This window comes from Geotrypetes seraphini, chromosome 1 (genome assembly GCF_902459505.1).
Source record: "Geotrypetes seraphini chromosome 1, aGeoSer1.1, whole genome shotgun sequence".
Classification (NCBI taxonomy): Eukaryota; Metazoa; Chordata; class Amphibia; order Gymnophiona; family Dermophiidae; genus Geotrypetes; species Geotrypetes seraphini.
Window position 1 is genome coordinate 384877948 of NC_047084.1, and position 25852 is coordinate 384903799.

The window sequence follows — 25852 nt, forward strand, 5'->3', positions numbered from 1 at the left end:
AGAACTGGCAGGAAACTCTCAGCCTGCAAGTATCTAGCAGTCTAAAAATGCATAACCAGGGAAACAGAAGGGAAACAAAAAGAAAGGGGGCATGGAGAAAGACAAACAGAAAGAAAGGGGGGCATGGAGACAGAAAGAAAGAAAGGGGAGGGGGCAGGGAGAGAGGAAGAAAAATTGGGGGAGGGAGTGAGGTCCGGAGGAGAGGAAGCATACAGGAGGCTGAAAGAAGGGAAGAAATATTGGATGCACCGTCAGAAGAAGAAAGTGCAACCAGAAACTCATGAAATCACCAGACAATAAAGATAGGAAAAATGATTTTATTTTCAATTTAGTGATCAAAATGTGTTCGTTTTGAGAATTTATATCTGCTGTCTATATTTTGCACTATGGCCCCCTTTTACTAAACCACAATAGCAGGGAGCCTAGGAAAACCTGTACTAAAACAGCACAACTAGGGGTAAAATAACCCTTCTAACAGTAGCTAACATTCATAACAACCCCCCCCCCCAACCAAGTGTGGCAGCAACTCACATTACTTAGAGAATTCCATAAATTAAATGCATAAGTGGGAGCCCCGCCCATGCTCCTTTCCTGTGTACGCCCATTTGCAAATATACGCTCTGTAAGTTAAGCAGATATTTGCAAAATAGCACTTAGCCTGCATTTTGGCGTTTACAAGTGTAAGTTTGTACATATGTTCATAAATACAGTATTTTAAACATTTAAGTGCATATAATACATGTGAAAAAGTTAGCACATAGGTCAGTGGTTCCCAAACCTGGTCCTGGAGGCACCACAGCCAGTCAGGTTTTCAGGTTATCCACAATGAGTATTTATGACAGAGATTTGCATACACTGCCTCCGTCATATGCAAAACTCTCTTACGAATATTCATTGTGGATATCCTGAAAACCTGACTGGCTGGGGTGCCTCCAGAACCAGGTTTGGGAATTACTGGCATAGGTTATAGATTTGCCCCACTAATGTCCTATGATTTAGTTCTTGAGATATTCTTGATGCTATACTCCCATTCTGTTTCATTTCCACTATAGAACTTGGGATTTGTAGTTACAACCAGGAATAGATGCAGTGACACAAGAGAACGTTACCTACTATAGCCAGTTCTAGTTATTCTTCCTGAGGAAAATCTAACTCCATAATGATTTAGACCAGTGTTTTTGAACACGCGGTATGCATACCCTTGGGGGTATGTGGCTGCCTATTGGGGGTACGCGGCCTGGTCGCCGCCAGGGATCCCTCCCTGCCTCCCGCTGGGGATCCCTGCCTGCCCCCACTAATACTGCCCACCACCAGGGATGCTTCCCTGCCTTCTTCTACATGCCCACTGCACCACCCCCACCCCCGAAGCCGACCCAGAGCCGATACGTTCAATCCCCCACCCCCCCAGCAGCAACTCTGCGCAGGGGACGGGCCATGGTTCCCCCTGTCAATTCTGATGTCAGAGAGAAAGTTCCTAGTCCACTTAGGTGCTGCTAGGTGTGATTCTATAAATAGTGCTGATTTTTTAATTGACAACCACGCCATGGGGTACCTACAATGTAGCTGCCTCTCAGCGCCATTTATAGAATCTGGCCCTTAATGCTCCTGTGCTAAGTCTACATTATCCATTTAGTGCAAGTTAGTCAGAATGTGCCAGCTACTAGATAACACTTCCACACCCATTCCTAGCCCATGGCATGTGCAATTTAATTGGTTAACAAGCCAGTTAGCACTGATAATTGGAATCTTAATGAACAATTATTGGTGCAAATTGGATTTAATTAATATGTACATGCATAATTTTAGGCATGGGATCTGTGCCTAAATTTTACACACAAGTTCAATAAACAGGCCCTGAAAATGGGAGGGTGATAGCTAGATAAGGAGAGTTCCTTCAACTTATGTGTGTACTTTTAGAATAAGGGAATTTTGCGATTAATTTAGGCATGGGGATTTGCAAGCACCATAAATAGAATCTAACCCTAAGTGAGCATTAGTGTTTAAAGTGGTTGAGTAAAAGGGACCCCTACAGTATATTAATTCCCAAAATATGCATCAATCAAAGTAACCAAATGCTTGCATTTATTTGTTAGGATTTATAAACCTCCTATATGAAGAAACTACCGTATTTTTCGCTCCAAAAAGGGAGTGGAAATAAGGGTACATATTAAGGAGCGAATGTAACAACAAAACAAAACAAAACCTGCAGCTTTTTTTGCATTCCGGCAGTCCAGTGCGCTTTCCATGCTCCTGCCTCAGTTTCCCTGTTCTCTTCCGGCAGCGGCAGCGGCACAGCGGTGCACAAGACAGGCATGCGCTTTTTGCATGCCTGCTTGGTCCCTCACGGCACTCCGAATGGCTGCCTGTCAGTTCTTGTGAGACGAAAACTGACAGGCAACCATTCGGAGTGCAGTGCAGGACCAAACAGGCATGCACAAAGCACGCACCTGCCTCATGCACCGCTGTGCCACTGCCGGAAGAGAACAGGGGAACTGAGGCAGGAGCGCAGAAATCGCACTGGACTGCTGGGATGGCTAAAAAAGGTACCAGCAGGGGGGGAGGGGTGTCTGCCTTTGGGCTGGCTGGCTTGGGACTGGCTGGCTGGCTGCCTTGGGGCTTGCTTGTAGTGCCACCTTTTGAACTACTATACTGCTTTCTTCCAACACCACATACCTCACAGTAAGTTTGAACTCGCTCTTGTGAGAATAGAATGGGATTTAAGGCAGCACATAGCTCAACATAGTAACATCCGCTATAATAAAACCCTTAGTGCGCATGCGCACTTCAAACTCGGTGCGTCCGTGATCCGTGACTCCGTGACACCGTGCCGCTCATGCACAGTGCCTTCCTCAGCTGATTTCCTGCCCCGATCTCCAACGCCGGCTGACTTTCTGCCTTCTGACTACGCTGCCGCTACTGGGACGCCTCTTCTTCTCACTCCTGGACCAGCAGCGGCAACAGCCATGGTTTCATCAAGCAGCCGCAGGGCATTTACTAGGCTGGCCCACTTCGATAATGTGAGGCAGGCCAGCCTAGCAAAAGCCCCAAGGCTACCCGGGCTAGCGGAAGCTGGACAGGGGGAGCAGGGAAGGGAGAAGGGGTACTACTGAACAGGGGGGGAGGTAAAAGTAAGGGAGAAGGGCTACTGCTGGCCAGGGGGAGCAGGGAAGGGATGCTGCTGGACAGGGGGGCGGTAAAAGGAAGGGAGAAGGGCTACTGCTGGACAAGGGGAGTATGGAAGGGGTGCTGCTGGACAGGGGAGGAGAGACAGAAAGAAAGACAGATAGACAGGGGGCCAGGGAGAGAGACAGAAAGAAAGACAGACACAGGGAAAAAGACAGAAAGAAAGACAGACAGACAGACAGACAGGGGACAGGGAAAGAGACAGAAAGAAAGACAGACAGAAAGAAAGAAAGGGGCAAATGGCAGATAAAGACCTGAACGTTCCATCCAGTCTGCACATTAGTTATTCTCAGTAGAAATACATGATTAAGTTAACTTATCTCTTCTTTTTATTTTTCAGTTCCAATAATTTTATTGGTTTTATAAACAAAAGAGTTACAGAAATATGAGAGAAGCTTCCGAAAAACTACGGAAGTAATCAAAAGAAAGGACACCATCAAGTAAATCACATTGCACATGAGTAGAGATCGGGTTATAGGTAATAAACAAAGATACGAAACAGCAAGTATATGTTAATACATCAGTTATCAATAATAACGTGGATATAAAAGGGAGAAGACACATTAAAGGATAATAATTGGCAAGTGAGTACAATGTCAGGAATAAAATGTAGTGACAATAATCATGCTGAATCAAACGGAGAGCTATTATATCTGAAAATACAGCAATAGAGCGAGTGTTCATTGTAAACATATTAAAAATTAATATGAATAAGACAAAAAGAGATCAGGTAAATATACAGTCAAAGGTCCATACCACAAAATTCCATTATTATCGACTAAGTTTTAGTATAGGATAACGATGAATTACAACGATTTGCCATATGTCGTTCGTATTTATTATGGAGACAAACAGAATTCCACCACTGGTTGAAGTCAAGTTTCGTAAAGTCTTTCCAATTTTGTAATATTATTTGAAGAGCGAGAAATAACAAAAGGGTTAGAAGACGGTCATGATACATAGAGAGAGGTGTGGAAAGAGCTAGGGAGCCCTGAATAATAATATCAAAAGATAAGGGGTCATTAAGCGCAAAAATTTGGGTAATCATCTGCCAGATAGATGTCCAGAAAATCTGCAAATGAGGGCATTCATATAGCATATGGCGTAAGGATCCTTCAGAGGACTTGCAGGTCCAACAAAGATTATCCGAGGATCTCATGACTTTAGCAGTTTTAGTGGGAGTCCAAAAGGCTCGATGGTAAAGGAAAATCGCTGTTTGCCTATGAGAGGCAGAGTGAAGGGATTTAAAAATTTTGGTCCACAAAGTAGTCCAGACTCCATCAGTGAAAGGAGACTTCAACATTTGATTCCATTTGGTTTTGGAATCCGGGAGTGCAGGAAAACATTTAGATTGAATAAGTTTATATCAATTGGAAGACTGACCCCTAGAGGCTGAAAAGGCGAGAATCTTAGATTGCAAGTCCGGGTTAGTATGAAGAGAAGAAGGAGAAGAAAATTTTGCAGCAAGACAATGGTGTAATTGTACCCATCTAAAGTACTGAGAGGTGGGAATATTAAATTTTGCCATAATATCGGAGAAGGTAATCCATTTGTCATCTATAATAAGATGAGATAAATTCCAAATGCCCTGACGATGCCAGGTTTTCCAAACCACAACTGCATTATCAATCTTAAGTTTGGGGTTGTGCCAGATCGGTGCTAGTATTGATTCACCCAATTTTTTCTCTGAAATAGAGTCTATGCGATGAAGCGCCTGCCATGTATTAAGCAAAATCGGGTTTTGTTTTGCTAGTGGAGGAAGAGGAATGGCAGGAGCATGCTGGAGGTAGTAGGGGTCCACAGTCGAATGTTCTAAAGATAGCCATGTGGGTATTGTGTTTGTATTTGAGGAGCAATGGGTCAGCCAAATGGAGCCTTGAGATAACAAGAAAGCATAGTGGTACTCCCTGAAACTGGGAAAGTTAACTCCACCCTCCAGTTTAGAACATTTCAATTTACGCAATGCTATGCGAGGTTGTTTGCCTGTTTGCCCTGCCAAAGAAAAGATGAGAGAAGGTGTTCAATTCGGGAGTATACAGAGTGAGGGAAGAGACAAGGAAGCATGCTGAGAATGTAATTGATCTTGGGTGTGATCATCATTTTTATGGTAGAAAGTCTACCCCACCAGGAGAGATTCAAAGGGGGCCATCTGGAAGTGCAAGAACGAATAATTGAAAATATAAAATCAGAGTTGAGTTTTAAAGTGGAGTTGAGTGAGGATCCAAAATATAAGCCTAAGTATTTAATCTTAGTAGGAGACCAGATAAACCCATATTGAGAAGATTCAGATTGAACGTCAATACAGTTGAGCGGAAGAATTTCAGATTTAGTGACGTTTAGTTTATAACCAGAGATGGTAGAGTAGTGATTAATTTGTTCAAGTACGTAGATTAGGGATTCAGGAGTCACATAAAGAAGAATATCGTCGGCGTAGGCCGATAGTTTGACTGAGAAGGGGCCTGATTGAAACCCCCCGATCCTTGAATCATATCTAAAGGCAGCTAAGTGTGGTTCCAGGGCATGATTAAAAAGTAGTGGGGAAAGTGGATAACCCTGTCTCGTTCCGCGGGACGGAGAGAAGGGTCGCGAAAGATTTCTATTGATCATAATCCAAGTCGTTGGATGGGAGTAGAGAACTCTAATCATGGATAAGAAAGATTCAGGGAAGCCATACCAACGAAGCATATGAAAGAGAAAATGCCATTCGAGACGATCAAATGCCTTCTCAGCATCAAGGGCTAGGATCAGTAGGCGGTCGGAATGTGATGAGGCGTGGTGTATAATGTGAGAAAGTAAGCGGGTGTTATTGGAGGAAAACCGATTGTTCAGAAAGCCCGATTGATCAGGTGAGATGAGATTTGATTAGGGAAATGGGGCGGTAATTTTTAACGTCGTGAGGGTCCTTACCTGACTTGGGGAAAACAATGAGAGTAGCTTCTGTGAAAGAGCCTGTGGAACAGCCCTGAGCACAGAGATTCTGAAAAAACGATAAGATGAATAGAAGCAGGGAGGGGAGAAAGGCTTTGTAGAATTCAACAGTAAGGCCGTCCGGGCCCGGAGATTTGTTAGGAGTCATAGAATTGATGGCATCTGTAAGTTCTTGGGCTGTAAAGTCAGAGATAAGTGAGGTAGACTCCGATGATGATAAAGAAGGGTGAGGGAAAGATAGGAATGAATTGAGATGGGCATTAGTAGAAGAGGTTTCAGAGGAATACAAGTGCTGATAAAAATCATAAAAGGTGGAAGAAATGTCAGAAGGGTCCGTGAGGTATTGACCAGTTGAGTTTTTAATAGAAGATATAGTAGTTTTATCCTGGGCTTTTTAAAGATAATTTGCAAGTAAATGGCCTGGTTTATTATTGTCCGCATAGTAAGTAGAGGATTGGGCAAATACCGATTTAGCAGCAGATGAGCTCAGCAAAGAATTGTATTGGAGTCTAAGATTGCACAGATTCGTCAAAGCTGTAATATCTGAAATATCTGAGATGTGGCGCGATTCAACTTCACAAATACGAGTTTCAAGATCCAGTTGTGTTTGTTTCCGAGAAGAGTGAAGATGTGTAGTGAACTGAATAATGGCACCCCGTATGTAAGCTTTAAAAGCGTCCCAGGTGGTAGTCCAGTTGGTATGTGAAGGAATATTGAATTGAAAAAATTCTTTAATAGCAGCCGTTATGGAATCTGAAAACTGGGCTTCAGCCAGAAGTGAGGAATTGAACCTCCATTGTTTGCTGCGAGGTGCAAGAGAAAAGTGAGAGCATGTGATAGAAACAGCAGCATGGTCAGAGACTGTGATGGAATGGATGTGAGAAGTGGTGATGTATTGCAAGATAGAGGAGCTGGTAAGAAAATAATCAATCCTGGAATAGGTGGAGTGAGGAGCAGAAAAAAAGGTATACTGGTCAGAGTCTTTATGGTGAAGCCTCCAGGGGTCAGTCAATTATAGCTGGGACAAAATATCATGTAGGTCATACCATGATTTAGGTTTTTTATATATGGCATGTGATTTTCTATCTTTCAATGGATCAAGAATAAGGTTGAAGTCTCCTCCTACAATGACTGGAGTGTCAGGATCCTGTAAAATATGATTAGCTAAATTGTGAAAGAAATCTGGGGAGTCCAAATTTGGTGCATAGAGATTAATAATACGGAGATTGCGATTGGAAATAGATAGCTTGGTACTTACCCATCTTCCATATGTATCATGAGAGCTGGCAATAATTGAAATGGACGGGTGCTGTCTTATTAGAGTAAGAACACCATTCTTTCCATTCAATGCAGGAGAAAATACAGGAGGGCAAAAACCTTGTTTAATGAACTTGGCTGAGTCTGAGTCATTGAGATGAGTCTCTTGTAAGAGAATGATATCAGATTTAAGATCATCAATGTAAGATAATATTTTACGTTTCTTGATTATATTATTAAGACCTTTGACATTTAAAGAAGTTATAGATAAGGACATTGTACATATTGCAAAATAATCCGCATGAACAATAAAATAGCTGTATAAAAATCAAATATCATGAGATAAAAGTACACAGTTGTAAGTATTGTCAGCAATAAAGAAGTGGAAGCTGTATCAGTCAGAAAAATACACATAAATAATAAGCATAGATAGCAATGAAATGTACTTGAGAGGGTGAGAAGAAAGCCCATTGCACTAAGGCAAAAGGCACTAGCAATTGGAGGCTGGAGCTGCAAGAAAAAGATAGCCAAGAGAAATCCACACCAGCAACCATTACAGATATATTATGCAATAGAAGCCCTGGCTGAAAGCTCCATTAAGATTAACAAGCAACAGGGTCAGGAAGGTTAAATATGTGAGCAAAAGTAAACATCACAAACAGCAATGGCTGAATGAGAGCAGCCAGTCTAAAACAAAAGAGTCAGAGGCAGGTGAAGCGTGACTAATGCTGGTAAACACTAACACACAATCAGAGCAGCACGCTGTAATGAACCGGGAGAGAGAGAGCAGAGCTGTGCAAACTAAATGCAAAAGAAAGTGAGTTTCCTTGCCGTGCATAATAGGATCTGTATATAAATAAAGTAAGTTTAACATCATTGGTATAGAAGCAGCCTAGTGAGATTATTTAGTTAAGTAGAAAAGCTGCTGGTTAATATTAAAGCAGAAGGTAAGAAACGAAAGCATAGCAAGGCAAAATCACATTTTAAACAGCACATGGATACTCAGAGTCTCTCATCGGATCAGCATGGCAGTCAGGCAGTCAGGCAGCAGGCAGCAGGCACAGTGGAAGCAGCCTCACACAGAGTCTATTGGGGTCGGTGAATTCTCTTCTATGTAGGCAGCTAGGAGCTCAGGGTCAGAGAAGTCCTTTGTCTGATTAAGAAAAGTGACCCACATTCGCGCGGGGTAGAACAGGCCGAAATGGGCACCCATCTTTTTCAGCTGCGGTCGGAAGGCAAGGAGCTGCTGGCGGGCTTTGACGGTGTTCTTATGGAGATCCGGGAGAAACAGGATCTTGTTGCTCTCGTGGATCACAGGTGCTGCGGATCGTGCTTTTTGCTGAATTTCAAGGACCTGCGGATAACGGAGGATCCTCATAACAATGGGTCTTGGTCAGCGGTCACGTGGTAATCGTGAAGATGGCGAGCGGTGAGCACGCTCGATTTCAAAATCATATTTAAAACTGAGATCTAACAATTTTGGGATGAAGGACTCCAAAAACGCCACCATGTTATTGCCTTCTTGACCCTCCGGGACCCCCCAAAGACGCAGATTATTCCAGCGCGAGCGATTACTCGCATCTTCCATCTCCTTCTCTAGGGCCAACGTGCGTTTCACGTGGCTCTGCAGGGCTTTGATGTTAGCATCTGCGGTCGCTGTTTTGATTTCTAGATCTGCTATTTCAGATTTGAAGGAGGTCAGATCAGTGTGGATCGTTGCAAGGTCGTCCTTGAGTTCAGAGATGGCATCTTTAGTGTCAGTCATCAAGTCCTGCACCATTTTTATGGCCTCCCATAAATCAGACATGGAGGGAGCCTCAGGTTTGTTAAGTGTCTCCAATGTTGAGGTTTTTGCTGGAGATGGAGGGTCAGGTTTGTGCCTTTTGCCTTTTGAGGCTGTAGCCAAGGTTTAGTAGTGCAGATGGAGCTGGATGGAGATTGCAATCACCAGATTAGAGCAGCCAGAGAGAGAACATGTGGCAAGGGTTGCTGGAGCTGAATGTTCAGTCAGCCATCTTCATCGGGCTCAACAGCGGCCCCTCCTAACTTATCTCTTCTTTGATATTTCTGGGCCATAGATTGTAAAGTCTAGTATTGTCCTAGGTTCCAACTGCTGAAGTTGCTGTCCAAGCTCACTCCAGCCTATCCAACCACCCCATTATTTTCAGGATATCTACCGTAAAGTCTGGCCAGTAACGTCCTCATGTTACAAGTTAGTGGAGTTCCCATTGATGCCCTCCCCAGCCCATCCTACACTGAACCACCACATATGGGACACAAAGGTCCAGATTCTGTATAGGATGCCCGGAATTAGGCCTATACTAACCCCGATTCTGTAACCGATGTCCAGGTTACAAACGCTGGTTACAGAATCGGGTTAGAGTAGATGCGGCTGCTACACTTAATAATAATAATAATTTTATTTTTTTTATATACTGCCAAAGCCAAAGTAGTTTGAGGCGGTTTACAATAAGAAGAACTGGACAGTCAGCGAAGACATAACAATGAAGTCCTTGAATACAATGAATTTTTAGAATAACAGTGATGTCTTTGAATACATGCATATTTGTGGGGAGGAAGAGAAACAGAGTGAAAGTCACATTGTAGAGACGTCAAGTACAATAAGTAGAATATAGGAGAAAAGTCTTTAAGAGTTCTTGGTTACAAATCGGTTATATAGATTGGTTTTGACTAGTTTTCTGAAGTTAAGGTAGGATGAAGAGTGTTTGATAAGATTACCTAGCCAGCTGTTCTGTTGATTTGCTTGGAACGCAAGAGTTCTGTCAAGGAATATTTTGTATCGGCAGTTTTTTATTATTGGGTGGCTGAATATTTGTATTCTGCGTTTTGGCCTGGTGGAATAGTCCAATTTAAAGTGGTATAGGGGGGGCCAAACCCAGAATGGATTTGAAACAAAGGCAGGCAAATTTGAACAGCACTCTTGCTTCTAGGGGTAGCCAGTGGAGTTTTTGGTAGTAGGGGGTTATGTGGTCCCATTTTTTTATATTGAAGATCAGTCGCACTGCTGAATTTTGTATGATTGGAGTCTTTGAATGGTTTTCTTGAGAGACCCCAGATAAATGATATTACAATAGTCGAGCAGGCTTAAGATTGAGGCTTGCACCAGTAGTCGGAATGAAGCTGTGTTGGAGAACTTTCTGATGGTTCTTAATTTCCATAGTGTTGAGAAGCCTTTTTTGATCAGTAGCTCTGTGTGAGGTGACGGTACAGCGTCACTCCCAGGATTTTTATGGTGTCGACAAAAGGGAAGTTCTGTCCGTTCAGGGAAATTGAAGTGTCTTTAATTTTGTTCAGACTTGCCAGGAAGAATTTGGTTTTTTCGGAGTTGAGTTTCAGTTTGAACTCAGTCATCCATGATTCGATTTGCTTTAAAGTTAGTTCTAGATGTTTCTTCATCTCAGGAGTCAGGCATGTTAGGGGAAGGATTATGGTGATGTCATCAGCGTAGATGAACTTGATTTTTAGTTTTTGTAGTAGATTCGCCAGTGGGGAAAGGTATATGTTGAATAGAATGGGAGATAGGAGGGAACCCTGTGGGACTCCGCATGGGTTTGCCCAGTTGGAGGATTGATTATCATCGCTATAGACTCGGTACGATCATTTAGTCAAGAATCCTTGGAACCATTTTAATACAATGCCTGAGAGTCCAATTGTCTCTAAGCAGTCAAGTAGGATGGCATGATCGACTAAATCGAAAGCACTACTCAGGTCCAGCTGGAGGATTAGTGCACTGGAACCTTGGCTGAATAAATTCAGGAGGGAATCCAGTAAAGAAGCAATAACTGTTTCCGTGCTGAACCCGGAGCGAAAACCCGATTGGTTGTCATGAAGTATGCTGAATTTATCTAGGTGCGTTACTAAGTCCTGGTTTACCAAGCCTTCCATCAGCTTTACACAAAAGGGGATGTTTGCAATGGGTCTGTAATTCGATGTCAACTGGATAGATTCCTTGGGGTTTTTTTAAAATCGGTGTGATTAGAATCTGACCTAACTCCTCAGGGAATGTATGAGACGATAGTAGAGAGGAGAGCCAATCGTGTAGCTTGGCTTTGAAGGTGACTGGAGCAGATTGGACATTTGGTGGGCAACTGTCCAATCTGCAGAACGAATCGGCGTATTTCGAGTAGAGTTTGCAGAATTGATTCCAGGTGGGGGTGGAAAAATTGTTCCAGTACATATCTACTCTGGGTTCGTCAATGTGTTGGGCGGCTGGGTAGTTCAAATGGTTGGATGTGGAGATCGATAGGTTGGATCTTAGGTTGTTGATTTTGTGGTTAAAAAATACAGCTAGCGCATCGGCTGATGGTGGGGAGTCTGGAGTGGGGCGGGAAAAAGCCTGTATATCATAAAGATTGTTAACAAGTTTGAATAGGATCTTGGTGTTGGTGTTGGAGAAGCCTATTTTGTGCGCGTAAAAATTCATGCATTTTGTAGTTATGAGTTTTTTGTATTTTTTTAGCTTTAGTTTCCAATTTGTTCTACTTGTATTATCACTTATAGCGGCAAAAGATCTCCCTGCCACGATAGGTATAATAGCTGTGGCCACCTGTCCCCCCCGATGATCGCTGGGAGGAGGGTGCCCAACCCCTCCTGCCATAGGATGCCATCCGATGCCCCCGATCGCTGGCAGGAGGGTGCCCAACCCCTCCTGCCGGAGGATGCCTTCTGACATCCCCAACTGCCGCCAGGAGGGTGCTCAACCCCTCCTGCCGGAAGGCCGCCCACCCGCACAATCGCTGACAGGAGGGTGTCCAAACCCTCCTGCTGGAGAACAACCCCCTCTGGACCCCCTCCGTGCTATCACCCCCCTCCCAACCTCCTCCCATCACTAACCTCTAATTGTTGTTCGGCTGGATGGGTCTTGCTACTGTCCAGCCGTTCAGCCCGCCTCATCGAAATAAGGTGGGCCCGCCCCTTTCCAGCCCATCCCCTAAATCTCCAGATGGTGTGCCTTGGAAGTAAAGCGTCACAATGATTGCACTGAATAAAAACTGAATTTTAACACAATGGAAACAAGTCCACTTAATCACTAGATTAACACAACAACAAGACTTGTATATTTGATTATCTACAATCTTGGATACTGTGCTCTCAGATGCCTGCACTGTTGAATCATAAATGATTTCTTGTCAGCTTATGCAGGAGAGGGGTATCTTTCATCGAGCTCAGTATCACTATGTATTTGAGAAATGTGCTACTTCTTATTGCAAAATATTATATCACAGTGCTCACTTGCAAAATAAATAACAATGTTCGGCACTTATCTCAAGGTAACTTTAACACTGATATCGTTGTTGTAGCAAGATAAAGTTCATACTGCCCAACGGGAACCCATTTCACCTGTTACGGCTTCATCAGGGGTCTGAGTTATAGCTACAACAAATTCATAAAATAACACATTACATATCTATAAACCTTGAAGATAATACTAAAATTATTAAATAGAGTTACTCACTGTGCAGCTACGCTTCATCTTAGAAGCAAAATGGCGCTGACAACTAGCAAACGCCAACGCATGTGCTTAAGAACTCACTTTAATTACTATTGTGGATTAAATTTCAGCGCCTGCGTGATTTTACTTAATACTATGCTAGAAATTGTAATCCACAAACATTCAATTCTAAAATGCAAGAAATAGTTAACAAAAAGATTTATTTAGAAAAATAATTTATCTAAAAACATTTTTTTAGAAAAATAAACCCCAATCCACGATCATATTCAAACCTCTAGGTTTTACAGTGCCCAGTCTAAATATCCAACGTGTCTCCCATTGGAGAAGTCTTCTCTGCTTATCTCCACCCCGGATGTTCTGTATTTCCTTGTCAAAGCAAAAACACCTAAGATCATTAAACTTATGCTGCATTTGTCTGCAGTGTTCTGCCAAGGGAGCATTTAATCTCTCACACAAGCAGTGTCTCACTTCCAGTTCACCACACAATTGTTTCCCACGTATTCACCTTTATAGGACCCCCCCAGGGACCCCTGAAGACTTTTTGTCGAAACGCAGACCGTGTTGGGTCCTGTATCCCTAGCGGACTAGGTCCTTTAAGGCTTTTATGTGGATAACCTATTTTTATGTGGATGAATTTATTTTATGTGGATGACTTCAGTATACCTTTGGAACTTTGACACTTTCAAATAAAGTCCATTTAGGAACATCGTCACTCCACAGGGTTTTTTTGGTTTTCTCTGGATTTTCTTCTCTGTGGATATTTTGGGGTCAATTCCTTTTGTTTTTTGCCGGCAGACTAGATAGGCCATATGGGTTTTTATCTGCACTCATTTTTCTCTGTTTTATTTGTGATTCCCATGTCTTCCCCTTACTATAGCAAATTTGTATATCAATTGTCTTCAGATTGATGTTTTTGTTGTGCTATGACTTCTGTTTTTATTATAAACTACCATGAAGCTCACCAAACCACATGAATGGTATATCAAATGTAATAAAGACTAAAGACTATTGTGTCTATGAACTGAGAGAGACTTTGGCAGTACAGATTAATTATTTTGAAGTTCTGGATGAATTTTACTTCGGGGCTGAGATGTGATCACTCAACCAGAAGCAGCTATTAGTTCCTTCTCTTCTCTTTGTTTCTGAAGGTAATGGATAGGGATATAAAACTGAAGGGTAATAGGAGATGGGATAGGACTTGATATATGTACTGCTTTCCTGTGGTTATGTCAAAGCGGTTTACAAATTGTATACAGATACTTATTTCATTTTCAGGGCAAGGAGAGCTAAGTGACTTGCCCAAAGTCACAAGGAACTGCAGTGGGACTCAAACCCAATTCCCCAGGTTCTTAGAGCACTATGTTAGATAGATTGTGAGCCCACCGGGACAGATAGGGAAAATGCTTGAGTACCTGATTGTAAAAACCGCTTAGATAACCTTGATAAGCGGTATATCAAATCCTAATAAACTTGAAACTTGAACTTGAACACTACAGTAACCACTAGGCTACTCTCCTCCACAGTTTACTATGAGAGACAGAAAGAGAGAGAGAGAAAGAGACAGACAGACAGACAGAGAGGGAAAGAAAGAAAAGAGGAAAGGAAAAGACCAATGTCTGACACAAATACAGAGCAGGGAATCAAGAAGATAGGAGGAGAAAGAAGAGACAGGACATGTTAAATAGACCATGGCATCGAATGCTCAGGATAAAGCATTGGTGATTTGATAATACAAAGCAATATCACTGCCTAACAGGCAACTAGTCCTGTGATTGCTCATTGCATCCATTCCTGGAAATTCTCTTCAAATAATAATTTGAAAATGTACTTGTAAGGACAATGGCTAAATAAAATGGCCTCTATTTTTGTCCTGATGCCCCACTTAGAGTCACTGGCTTTGCCCATTGCTTTTCTGGGGAGGGGATGGACCCTGGGGCCATGCATATGTGGGAAAGCCATTTTACAGAACTCTTTTTAATTGAGAAATTAGTGATATATTGATGAATTATGTGTTTTGACATTAAAGTGGTGTTGGATTTTTGTTCTATCTTGTGGATAATAAATGGTATGGAGAACTTGGAATATGAGGAACGACTTAAGAAACTGGGACTGTTCTCCCTTGAGAAGAGGAGACTGTGAGGGGATATGATTGAGACTTTAAAAAAAAAAAATACTGAAAGGAATCGACAAAATAGAGCAGGAAAAAAAATTATTTACATTGTCCAACGTGACACGGACAAGAGGACATGGACTGAAGCTAAGGGGGGCAAGTCCAGGACAAATGTCAGGAGGTTCTGCTTCACGCAGCAAGTGGTGGACACCTGGAATGCTCTCCCGGAGGAGATTATTACAGAATCCACCGTTCTAGGATTAAAAAGCAAATTAGATGCACATTTCCTTACGAGAGGCATAGAGGGATATGGGTGACTAAAATTTCATCAGGTGTACACCTGACTGGGCCTCCGTGAGTGCAGATCACCGGACTCGATGGACCTTAGGTCTGATCCGGAGATGGCAGTTCTTATGTTCTTATGACTGTTCTCTGCTTTGAATTTGAATTGTGATGGTTTTCAGGTTCTGCGGTTACTATATCTTCAAGCAATCATTCTATGATTGCAACCCCAGTTTGTGTGGCTGCAAAAAGTGTATGACTCCCGATTGGCACAGGACAATGATGTTTTATGGAGTGTTGACTGAAGTCATGGCTCCAAATATGGATGTAAAGAGAAAGGCAGTATATTAAATCCATAACCCTTTGTTCATGAGGCCCCTCAAGAATGTTGATACTAGAGGATGCATGACAATAGCTAACTTGGCATCTCTGTAATATTTAAGGAACTAAGAAGTTGACAGGTGTTTGCTGTATTACCATGGAGGGCAGTGTGAGAAACATTGACCTGGTGCAGAGAATTGCTGGAGGGGCTGGGCACAGTTGACTAGAGGGGATTAGCTGACAGTCTCACAAGTAGATTAAGAGGGCTGGGAAAAGGCTTAATGTGTGAGGTTTATGACTGGGCAAGGTATGGCACAGAATTGGACACAAACTGTAAACTGAAGATGATTTAAATCTGTCATAATAGGCAGCCGTCATCTTCTGGTGTAGAAGCATGCTGAGGAGAGCCCCTCGTTGAGATGGGTGTATGTTAAAGCCAGCCTTCAATTCAGACTGGAAAATGGGTCCAATATATGTTAGGAGTAGAGGAGTAGCCTAAAAGGGCAGTGGGCTGAGAACGTGGGGAACTGGGTTCAATTCCTACTGCAGCTCTTTGTAGCCCTGGGCAAGTCATTTAACCCTCTGTTGCCCCAGGTACATAAACTTAGATTGTGATCCCACTAGGAACAGAGAAAGTACCTGCATATAATGCAGGTACAATAAACTGCTTTAGTTGTATAACAGACCAATATTCATTTGCATTTTAAACAAGTGTCTATGTCTTAAATCTAGAAGTTTGTGAAGAAGCAATTAGATTTTAAAGCATTGTAAATAAAATATTTTAAACTGTGCACTCACCTTCCATGCATGGAGGGAAGTTCAAACACAGATAAAGTAAAGGGTAAATGTGAATCACTTGTTTGCTCTTTCCAGAAATATAAGGGCGAATCAAAAATTAAAGGCAATTGTTAAATTATGTGATAACTGGAACAGAGCTAGTGAAATGCAACATATGTATTCGTACATTGCCTGTTGGATAGTTTATCCATGCACACTGCCGTGCTTCATCTTTAGTCGTGTGGCAGCCACGAGGTCAGAAACATGGGATGCTAAATTGCAAGATTGCACCATCGAAGAACAGTGTGCAGTAGTGGGCTTTCTATGGGAAGAGGGAGTGAAACTTGTGGAAATTTTCCATTGGATATTGACTCAGTATGGATATAGCATCATGACTCAATGAAAGGTTTATGAGTGGATAAAATGCTTTTAAAGCGGGAAGAGCAAATGTAACCGACGAAGGTCATTCTGGTCGCCCATCAGCATCACGCACACAAGAGCACATTGACAGGGCAGATGACTTGATTCGAGAAGACCAACGGATAACAGTGTCTCAATTGGCTCCAAATTTGGATCTCAGCTATGGATCTGCATTTGCCATAATGCATAATAACTTGGCATACAGGAAAGTCTGTGCACGATGTATGCCCAAACAGCTTACTGATCTGTACAACCAATAGAGTATAGAGGTTGTAACCCAGTTCCTGAGACAGTATGAAGAAGATCCGAGAATTGCTTCACTGCGACCCGGAGAGCAGCCGAAAAACTTCTCTGCAGGAATGCAGAAGCTAGTTGAATGATACAACAAACGCATCATCTTCCATGGGGGCTATGTGGAAAAGTGATATGTTCAATTACTCTCAGTTACTTCTGTTAAGGCCATTAAATCTATTTTGCCTTTATTTTTTTATTTACCCTTGTACTAAGACTAGGGTAAATAAAAAAATGTGATGAAGCTACTAAGTAGCATATAGATTTAAAAAAAATTAGAGAAAATATTTCTTCACACAATGTGTAATTAAACGCTGGAATTCATTGCCAGGGAATGTGGTGAAATCAGTTAGCTTAGCAGGGTTTAAAAATCTACTGCTTATTCCTGTTTTACTACTTGGGATCTAGCTAGGTACATGGGACCTGGGTTGGCTACTGTTGGAAACAGGATACTGGGCTTGATGGACCTTTGGTCTGTCATAGTATGGCAATTCTTATGTTCTTATGATTAAGTAAATATAATGGTAATAAAATAATACTCTAATACCCGAGCTGCACAGGTTGACAAGTTTAAATTATTTGAAAAAGAACTGAAGGCAATATTATTTCTCTAATGTTATGAGACAGTTTAAAGATATTCTTTTAGCAAGTGATGCTTGTTGGACCCTGACAGTTGTAGTATGTGTCATTAGTAAAGTGTTTGGTTTTATATACTGAAATTTATATTGTGAATATTCTTATTGTAAAGCACTTAAAATGTCTAGATTTTGGTTCTGATAAATAAATAAATAAATAGCTATCTGGAGGAACTCCTCTTCACTGCAATGTATAATCCCAATATAAATGTGGATAACAGTTATAGTATTACCTCCAAATCAACACTGTATTCAGAGAGTTAATATAGAGGACCTTTCCATAACTCTGCAGTATATTTTTACAAGATTTTTGCACCCGGTTATAGTCTTATTATACAGTAATAATGGCTCACATGTCAACCAAAGGATTTCTGTTAATTTTACATAATGGATTAACCAAGTCTAATCAGCTTACTCAGTCACAAGAGTGGCCATAACCAATTATTGTGTCTGAAGGTCCGTTATATAACGGAACACTGTTCAATCTGGCACTGTTCAATCTGGCAGTCTAAAGACAGATTAAGTTCACTGCCTGCAAAGCAAAAGAGGTAGGTCTCCAAGAAAATACTGCTTATTTGTAAACGCTAAAACTTAATTTTTCTTCATTTGTATTTATTAAAAAATGAACAAAGCAGTTGGGTAGCAAGAGGTCACACCTTTGGAAGGTGTTTAAAAGACAATTGAATATTTGTATGTGACAGTATATGAGAAAAGATCCTTTTCTATTTGGAAAGTCTCATCATTAAACATTCACTAATCTTAAAGAAATGTGGTTTAGTTTTACAGCTATAGACTTTCTCAGCTATTTTTAAATTTAAGTTTGAGACTGAGGGATACTGGCAATGAGTCTAGCAGTAAAGAGGGAAAGTTATCAATAGGGACTACAGTTAGGATGTGTTAATTGTAGACCATGTTAATAACTTGCTCCTTAAGTCTAGACATATGATACCTATATAAAATAAGGTTTCAAATTTTTCCATAGGATTCCTAAATGATTAACATCCGGCCTCAGATGTCCAGCTCAAAATAATCTATTTAATTGTTAGCACCACAAGAAGGTGCCTATAATATTTTCAGAAAAATCCCTGTTTTATTCCCTGTTTTATCCCTGGTTGGTAAGAGGGAGGAGGAACAAAGAAGAACAGCCTTGGTGAGTGGAGCTCCAGCCAACCAGTAGGACAGAATTGGGAAAGGCTAAGGATTCTTCTAAATTGATGCTTAGGGATCTGAGATATTTCTATGTACTTTTATACAATACGTTTTTATAAAATAAGGTTGGGACTCCTAGTGACATAAATTATACTTGCTATGAAGAAAGGGAACATATTATACAAGGTAAATGTTATAAAAATGTCCAATTTACAAAGCAGATTTTGCATGCAGAAAATGTTTTTTTATAAATTGTGCAGCTGAATCTATCCATATGGGTACACATGCCAACAAGATCTTACTTAGACATTCCCGGGACATAGTTTGGGTGCATTTGGGGCAGAGTTGTGATATACTTATGTATTTTACAAACAGGGCTTCTATTACCAGTTACAAATTTAGGGCTCCTTTTAGAAAGCTATAGTAAAGGTTTCTAGTGTAGGCTGGCAAGGTAAATGTTCCAATGCTCATAGAAATTCTATGGGTGTTGGAGCATTTATCTCACTGACCTGTGGTAAAAACCTCTACCGCAGCTTTGTAAAAGCTGGCATTAGAGCCGGATTCTGTATAGGATGCCCGGTTAGAGAATCGGGTTGCCACTGAGCTGATCACAGCATGGGAATCTCCCCTGAAGCTGCCCCCCCCTCCCCAATGTCTGTGGCAGGAGGAGTGCCCAATTCCTCCTGCCTCCACCACCCCAAGACATTCCATAACAGTTGGCATGCCCAGTCCCACCCCCCATCACATCCCCAGTCACATTTCCTCTGACGTGTCGAAAGTGATGCAACAGAGGAAAGGCCCTGCCGGGGCTGGCCATGAGCAGCCTGTTTACAGCATTGCCTCTGCTGCCTGGCTGCTGCTTCAGGGGCTGCCTAGTTATTGCTTCAGGGGGATTGTCTGGTCAGGACTGTTGTCGCTGCTGCCTCGGGGGCTATATGGAGGGATGAGTGGGGTTGTCTGGTCAGGACCGCTGCCCTTGCTGCTTTGGGGGCTGGAGGGAGGGACGGGGGTGGGGGGGGGGAGGGTTGTGGATGCAGAACCCAAGGTGAGAAGGAGTTGAAAGCACTCTTGAAGAGGTGGGCTTTTAACTTGGACTTGAACACTGCCAATGACGGAGCATGCCATAGGGATTTGGGCAGTTTGTTCCAGGCATACAGCACAGCAAGATAGAAGGGACAGAGTCTGGAGTTGGCAGAGGAGGAGAAGGGCATAGATAGGAGGGACTTATCAGCTGAGTGGAGCTCACAGTGGGGGAACATAGGGGGAGATAAGTAAAGACTTATAGTGAGGGGCAGCTGAGTGAATACATTTGTAAATCAGTAAGAGGAGTTTGAATTATATTCAGAAATGGATGGGAAACCAATGAAGTGACTTTAGGAGAGGGATAACATGAGTATAGTGGCTCTCATGGAATATGAACTGTACGGCTGAATTCTGGACAGTTTGAAGGGGAGAAAGATGGCAGAGCAGAAGATCTGAGCGTAGCAAGTTGTAGTAATCTAAGCGCGAGGTGACTAGGGCATGGGGGAGTAAAAGAAGGACATGCTGGATGGAAGGGGATAGAGGGTAGAGTTAGTAAAAGACTGGGGAATAAGAGGAAGGGAAATGAGAAGTGTGGTGTGAGAGACATAAGATAGAAAGCTGTAGGTAGACAGTAAAAAAGGGGAAATTGAAGACTATAGAGGAAGAATGAATGAAGAGAGGAAGAAAAATAAAGGAGCACTGAGAGGAAAACCCAATGTTAGAGATGGATATAGTAGAGGAGATGAAGAAGACAGGAGGAGAGAGAGAAATGACAAATGAACACAAAACCCTTGTACAAGAGTTAAGAGAAGACAGAGGAAAGCAGAAAGCAGAGACTGAGACCAACATGATTAGAAAAGTAGAAAAAAGCCTGATTTGGCAATATAACAAACTTTTTAATAAACTTGAAACTTGAAAAAAGATTGTATTTTTAATTTTGAATAAAGTACAAAACTCACAACTGAAAGTCTGATATATCATACGGAAGAGGGTGGGGAAAGTGCAAGAAAGGATGGGGTATAATTATAGCTTGCTACGGTCCTGACTGCATACAGAAGGCACCCACCTAGGGGAAGGGTGAAGCTAGGGGTGGACTGGGGTAGAACTGGGGGAATGGGCAGGGGCATGGCCACGTGTCCTCTGTTTTGTCTTCACAAATATGGTAACCCTATGTAAAAGCAAATATATATTTAATGACTTTCTAAACATGCACAGAGACTCCATCATTCTTTATTCCTTCGGGAGAGACTAAGAAGGGAAGTTATCAAATGGGCTACCATTAATATGGGTTATTTACCCCAAGTCATGCACTTGTAATTTATTATAGGATCTCACCGCATAAAATGGGTCTCTGTGCTACAATAGCACGATATAGTAAACTAACCCATCTTAACAGAAGCCCATGCTCCTCCCCCCCTAAATGTTAAATATTAGTTAATTATTAGATTATGGCACTAAAGGTTTCCTTTTCTACTCTCTTGCAGAATGAAGTATATGGAATATGTTATCCTGGTTATCCTTTTACATTTTAAGAGCAGCATGAGTCATGACTGTGTGGTAGACTCCTTTTCTGTTAAAGATAATTTCGACATAAAAAAGGTAAACTAGAAAACTTTTTGATAATGATAACAGTGGGCCACAGGTACTAACGCTTGTCTCCCACTTTACCATTGGGTTCTTTTACTAAGCCGTGGTAAGAATTATTATATGCCTACTGCAGCTTAAAAAGAGATACTGTGGGACGAGCTGATGTGTCCCATGGTACATTTGGTAATTTACGCATGCACACCATGCACTAAAAAAATAATGTTTATTTTCTCAGAAGGGGGCATATTTGGGGATGGAGAGTAGGCATGACAGCGCAAATCAGTTAGTGTGTAGGGCATTGCTGCGTGCTAACTGACTAGCAGGGAATTAGCTCATGAGCCCTAATCACCTACAAAATGGGTAGCAGTAAGAACTCACATGGTAATATTTATGATGGCCATGTGCTAATTGTTAAATTTCAAAATGGAGCCTATTGTATGGCTATTTTATAAAGGTCAAATAATAGAACCCTTTGAACCCTGTTGCCAATAGTGTCCAAGCTATGATCCAAATAAGAATTGGCTAACACTCTAATTCTCCTGGGGGAAATGTTTGAAATAAAAAAGCTTTAAATAAAGGACATCAGTATGAGCCCTTCAGATTGCACACAAGGGATTATTGGCTCAGGCAGTAACTCATTGGTGACCAGCACCGGACCTAAGTCTAAATAAGAACTGCCTCATACATCACATTGTCCTATTTTATGTATAATCAAAAAAGAATGTGTACTTTGAATCACTTACAAACATTCACTCCAGGAGAAAAATGAATAAAACTGGAAAAATACTAGAAAAAATACTAAGACAAAAGGAATGAATTGTCTCCCAAAACGTCATAAAGTGAAAATGCTAGAAGTCCTTAAAATGCTGAAAATGCATCTTAAAGTGCAAATGCAAACACTGGAAAAAATTTCATACTGAAACAGTACCATAAACTATACCCTACTTCCATGTATTTCATAAAAATAAAAAAACAGTTCAAATCAAAATTGATGAATAATGAAGTAGAAAATTCTAGACTCAGTAGATCAATAAACAAATATAGTTCATAAATATAGTTCATAAAGTTCACAAGAGTCAAAAATAAAAGTTCATATTCTTTATAGCAATTCATAATGTTGTATGTAGAATTTCATCCAAAACTGCTTGCACACAAATACTTAGCTCAATCTTTGTCAGAAGTATGTGTTGCCTATAGAAATCAATATCACCACTCGACAGAGCTCCATTTCGCTGCCTTCTTCAGGAGAGGAGATTACTGGAAAATCATACTTGTAAGGGCGACAGACTATTATTAAAGCCGTTGGCACCATCCACCAAGGCGTGTGAAAATCAAACCTTTGCATCGGGGGAAGCAAAAAGCATAATGGCATATCGGAAGTTTTTAAATCCAGAGAATCCAGCGTAGACAATGCCCACGTACTGACGTAATGACGTCAAAAGTAGTGAAAAAAGAAAAAGAAATATTGGAAGAAAAAGAAAATGCCATAATCAGATGCAATGCTATTATAGGCTTGCGTGAAAAGCGAAAGCAAGCTGCAAAATGAAAATAAAAGATAGAAAATTAACTAGTAAAACATCTGTGTACGTTTTCATTGAGTCCCATAGGAGGAAATGATTTCAATTGAAAAATCCAAAAGTTCTCTCTTGAGTAAGTGGGTATTTCTGTCACCATTGAAACTTGTGTGGACTTGTTCCAAAATGCACCATTGTAATTGGGAAAAATCATGTTGGTAAGTATCATTGTGGGACACCATCGGGGCAGTTAATTTTCTGGTTTTCAAACAACTACGGTGTTCAATTAATCTAGTCCTAACACTGCGAGTGGTGCATCCCACATAAGTTAGTCCACAGGGACATGAGATCACATAAACCACGAACTTCGACTCACAGGTAGTATTGGATCTAAGATGATATTCTTTTTTAGTAGTAGGATGGACCCATTTGCTGTCTGAAAAAGACATTTGCATACAGAACATTTGCCACAGGGGGAATGGTGTCCTTCACTTTGTTGGAACTAGGATTTGAGTTGGAAATCTGAAGAAACTAAACATTCCGAAAGGTTTTTCCCCCGAGTAAAGGCAATACATGGATTTTCATGAAATGGTTGATGAAGCTGTAATAGATGCCAATGGGATCTGATGCTGGCCACTACCTCAGAAGACTGGGTAGAATGAGATAACACACAGATTTGATTAGTACATAAGAACATAAGAAGTTGCCATCACTGGGTCAGACCAGAGGTCCATCGCACCCAGCGGTCCACTCCCGCGGCGGCCCATCAGGTCTGTGACCTGTGAAGTGGTTCTTGACCATTTCTGTAACCTACCTCTACATCTATCTGTAACCCTCAATCCCCTCATCCTTTAGGAACCTATCTAAACCTTCCTTGAAACCCTGTAGTGTGCTCTGGCCTATCACAACCTCCGGAAGCGCGTTCCATGTGTCCACCACCCTCTGGGTAAAAAGGAACTTCCTTGCATTTGTTCTAAACCTGTTCCCTCTCAATTTCTCCGAGTGACCCCTTGTACTTGTGGTTCCCCACAGTCTGAAGAATCTGTCCCTGTCCACCTTCTCTATGCCCCTCAGGATTTTGAAGGTTTCTATCATGTCTCCTCTAAGTCTTCGCTTTTCCAGGGAGAACAGCCCCAGCATTTTCAACCTGTCAGCGTATGAAAAGTTTTCCACACAATTTACCAGTTTAGTTGCTCTCCTCTGGACCCCCTCAAGTACTGCCATGTCCTTCTTGAGGTACGGCGACCAGTACTGGACATAGTATTCCAGATGTGGGCGCACCATTGCACGATATACGGCATGATGACTTCCTTCGCCCTGGTTGTGATACCCTTTTTAATGATACCCAACATTCTGTTCACTTTCTTTGAGGCTGTCGCACATTGTGCTGATGCTTTCAAACTTCCCTATTACTACCCACCAGCATCAAGTCCCGGTTGGCATGCCATGCTCTTAAGTAGGCCTTATGGATAACACTTCTGGGGTAGCCACTAGCTAAAAATCTGTTCTGCAAATCTTCATCTGAAGTGTATATACATCTGGCACGTAGAAATTGTCCAATAGGGATGGCTGCCTTCAATTGTCTAGGATGGCAGCTGGAAAAGGACAGAAGATTGTTTCTCTCGGTGGTTTTATGATGTACCTTGGTGTATAACTTCCCATTTTGTAAAATAACACTGGTATCCAAGAATGTAATAGAATATTTGTGACTGGTCACTGTGAAACGTAAGTAGCTCGTAAGAGAATTTAACCAATCTACAAAGGTATGAAGATGTTCTTCAGAACTGGTCCAAATGAAGAAGATGTCGTCAGTAAAACGTATCCATCCCAAAACATGTTGAAATTGAATGTTGGTGTATACAAAATCTTCTTCAAATTGAGACATAAATAGGTTGACAATGCTAGGTGCCGCTGTAGTGCCCATTGCAACGCCTTGTATATCTGAAATAATTCCTAGTTAGGACTAGGTGAGCCAAACTCATCAAAAAAGAAGTGGAAATTCTACAAGGAAAGTCTCGTTGGGCAAGAGTTTTTTCTACAATGTCTAAGGTTTGCTCCTGAGGAATACTAGTGTATAAAGCTACCACGTCCAGAGTAACTAAGTACTCGGAAGATCCAGAGTTTGCAGTTTACACAGAAAGTCTGTGGTATCCTTAATAAAGGATCTAGCTTTACCCATAAAGGGTTGGAGAAAATGATCCAAAAATTGGGACAATGGCTCCAAAACTGTATTTTTTAGGGAAACAATAGGTCTGCCTAGAGGACTTCTGAAGGATTTGTGAATTTTAGGCACTGTGTAAAAGACAGGAATTCTAGGATGGGAAATTTGAAGGAAGCGACTTTCAGCCATGGTGATCATGTCAACTTCTAAAGCTTCCTGGACCAATTTGCTAATCTCCAGTTGAAGGGACTTAGTGGAGTCATTAGTTAAGAGGACATAATTCTGGAGATCATCCAATTGATGAAGGAACTCCGATTCATACTGTTGTCTATTCTGAATCACTATCAAACCTCCTTTGTCCACCGGTTTAATAATGAGATGCTGATCTTGTTGTAAAGACTAGAGAGCTTGAGATTCCACAAACCTGTGTCCTCAACAAGGGTCTATCCTTTGTGCCAACTGTAAAGCATGACCCTTTTAAGATCAGATGTGATCTTGCACGTATTATACATAATTTACAAGTAAAATTATATTTTTCTCAGATTACTTCTGACTCCCCCAGGTCCCATGGATCCTCATATAGCAACATTTCAGGATTTGGTCTTGAAAGATTTGACCATGATCGAATCCACTCATCAAAAGCAAAAATTGTGTATTAATATGACGACTGTGGAATCTCAAGCTCTCCTATCTAAATTGATTAACAAGCTCAATTAAGCTTTTTAATCAGCAATAATTGAA

The 25852-nt window shown here is 41.5% G+C and overlaps 1 protein-coding gene across 3 annotated transcripts in view; it reads left to right on the forward strand.

The window, feature by feature from the left end:
- Nucleotides 1–25852, forward strand: part of LOC117346641 (purpurin-like) — a 58009-nt gene that overhangs the window by 19862 nt on the left and 12295 nt on the right. Inside the window, exons 3-4 of one of the 3 annotated variants that reach the window (XM_033916570.1) lie at nucleotides 3524–3661; nucleotides 21334–21448. In XM_033916570.1, coding sequence (XP_033772461.1) covers nucleotides 21335–21448 — 114 coding nt within the window. In that variant the 5' untranslated portion in view covers nucleotides 3524–3661; nucleotide 21334. Of the gene's footprint in view, nucleotides 1–3523; nucleotides 3662–8075; nucleotides 8186–21333; nucleotides 21449–25852 lie in introns of those variants that run through there. The other 2 variants (XM_033916551.1, XM_033916561.1) reach the window with 2 other exon arrangements.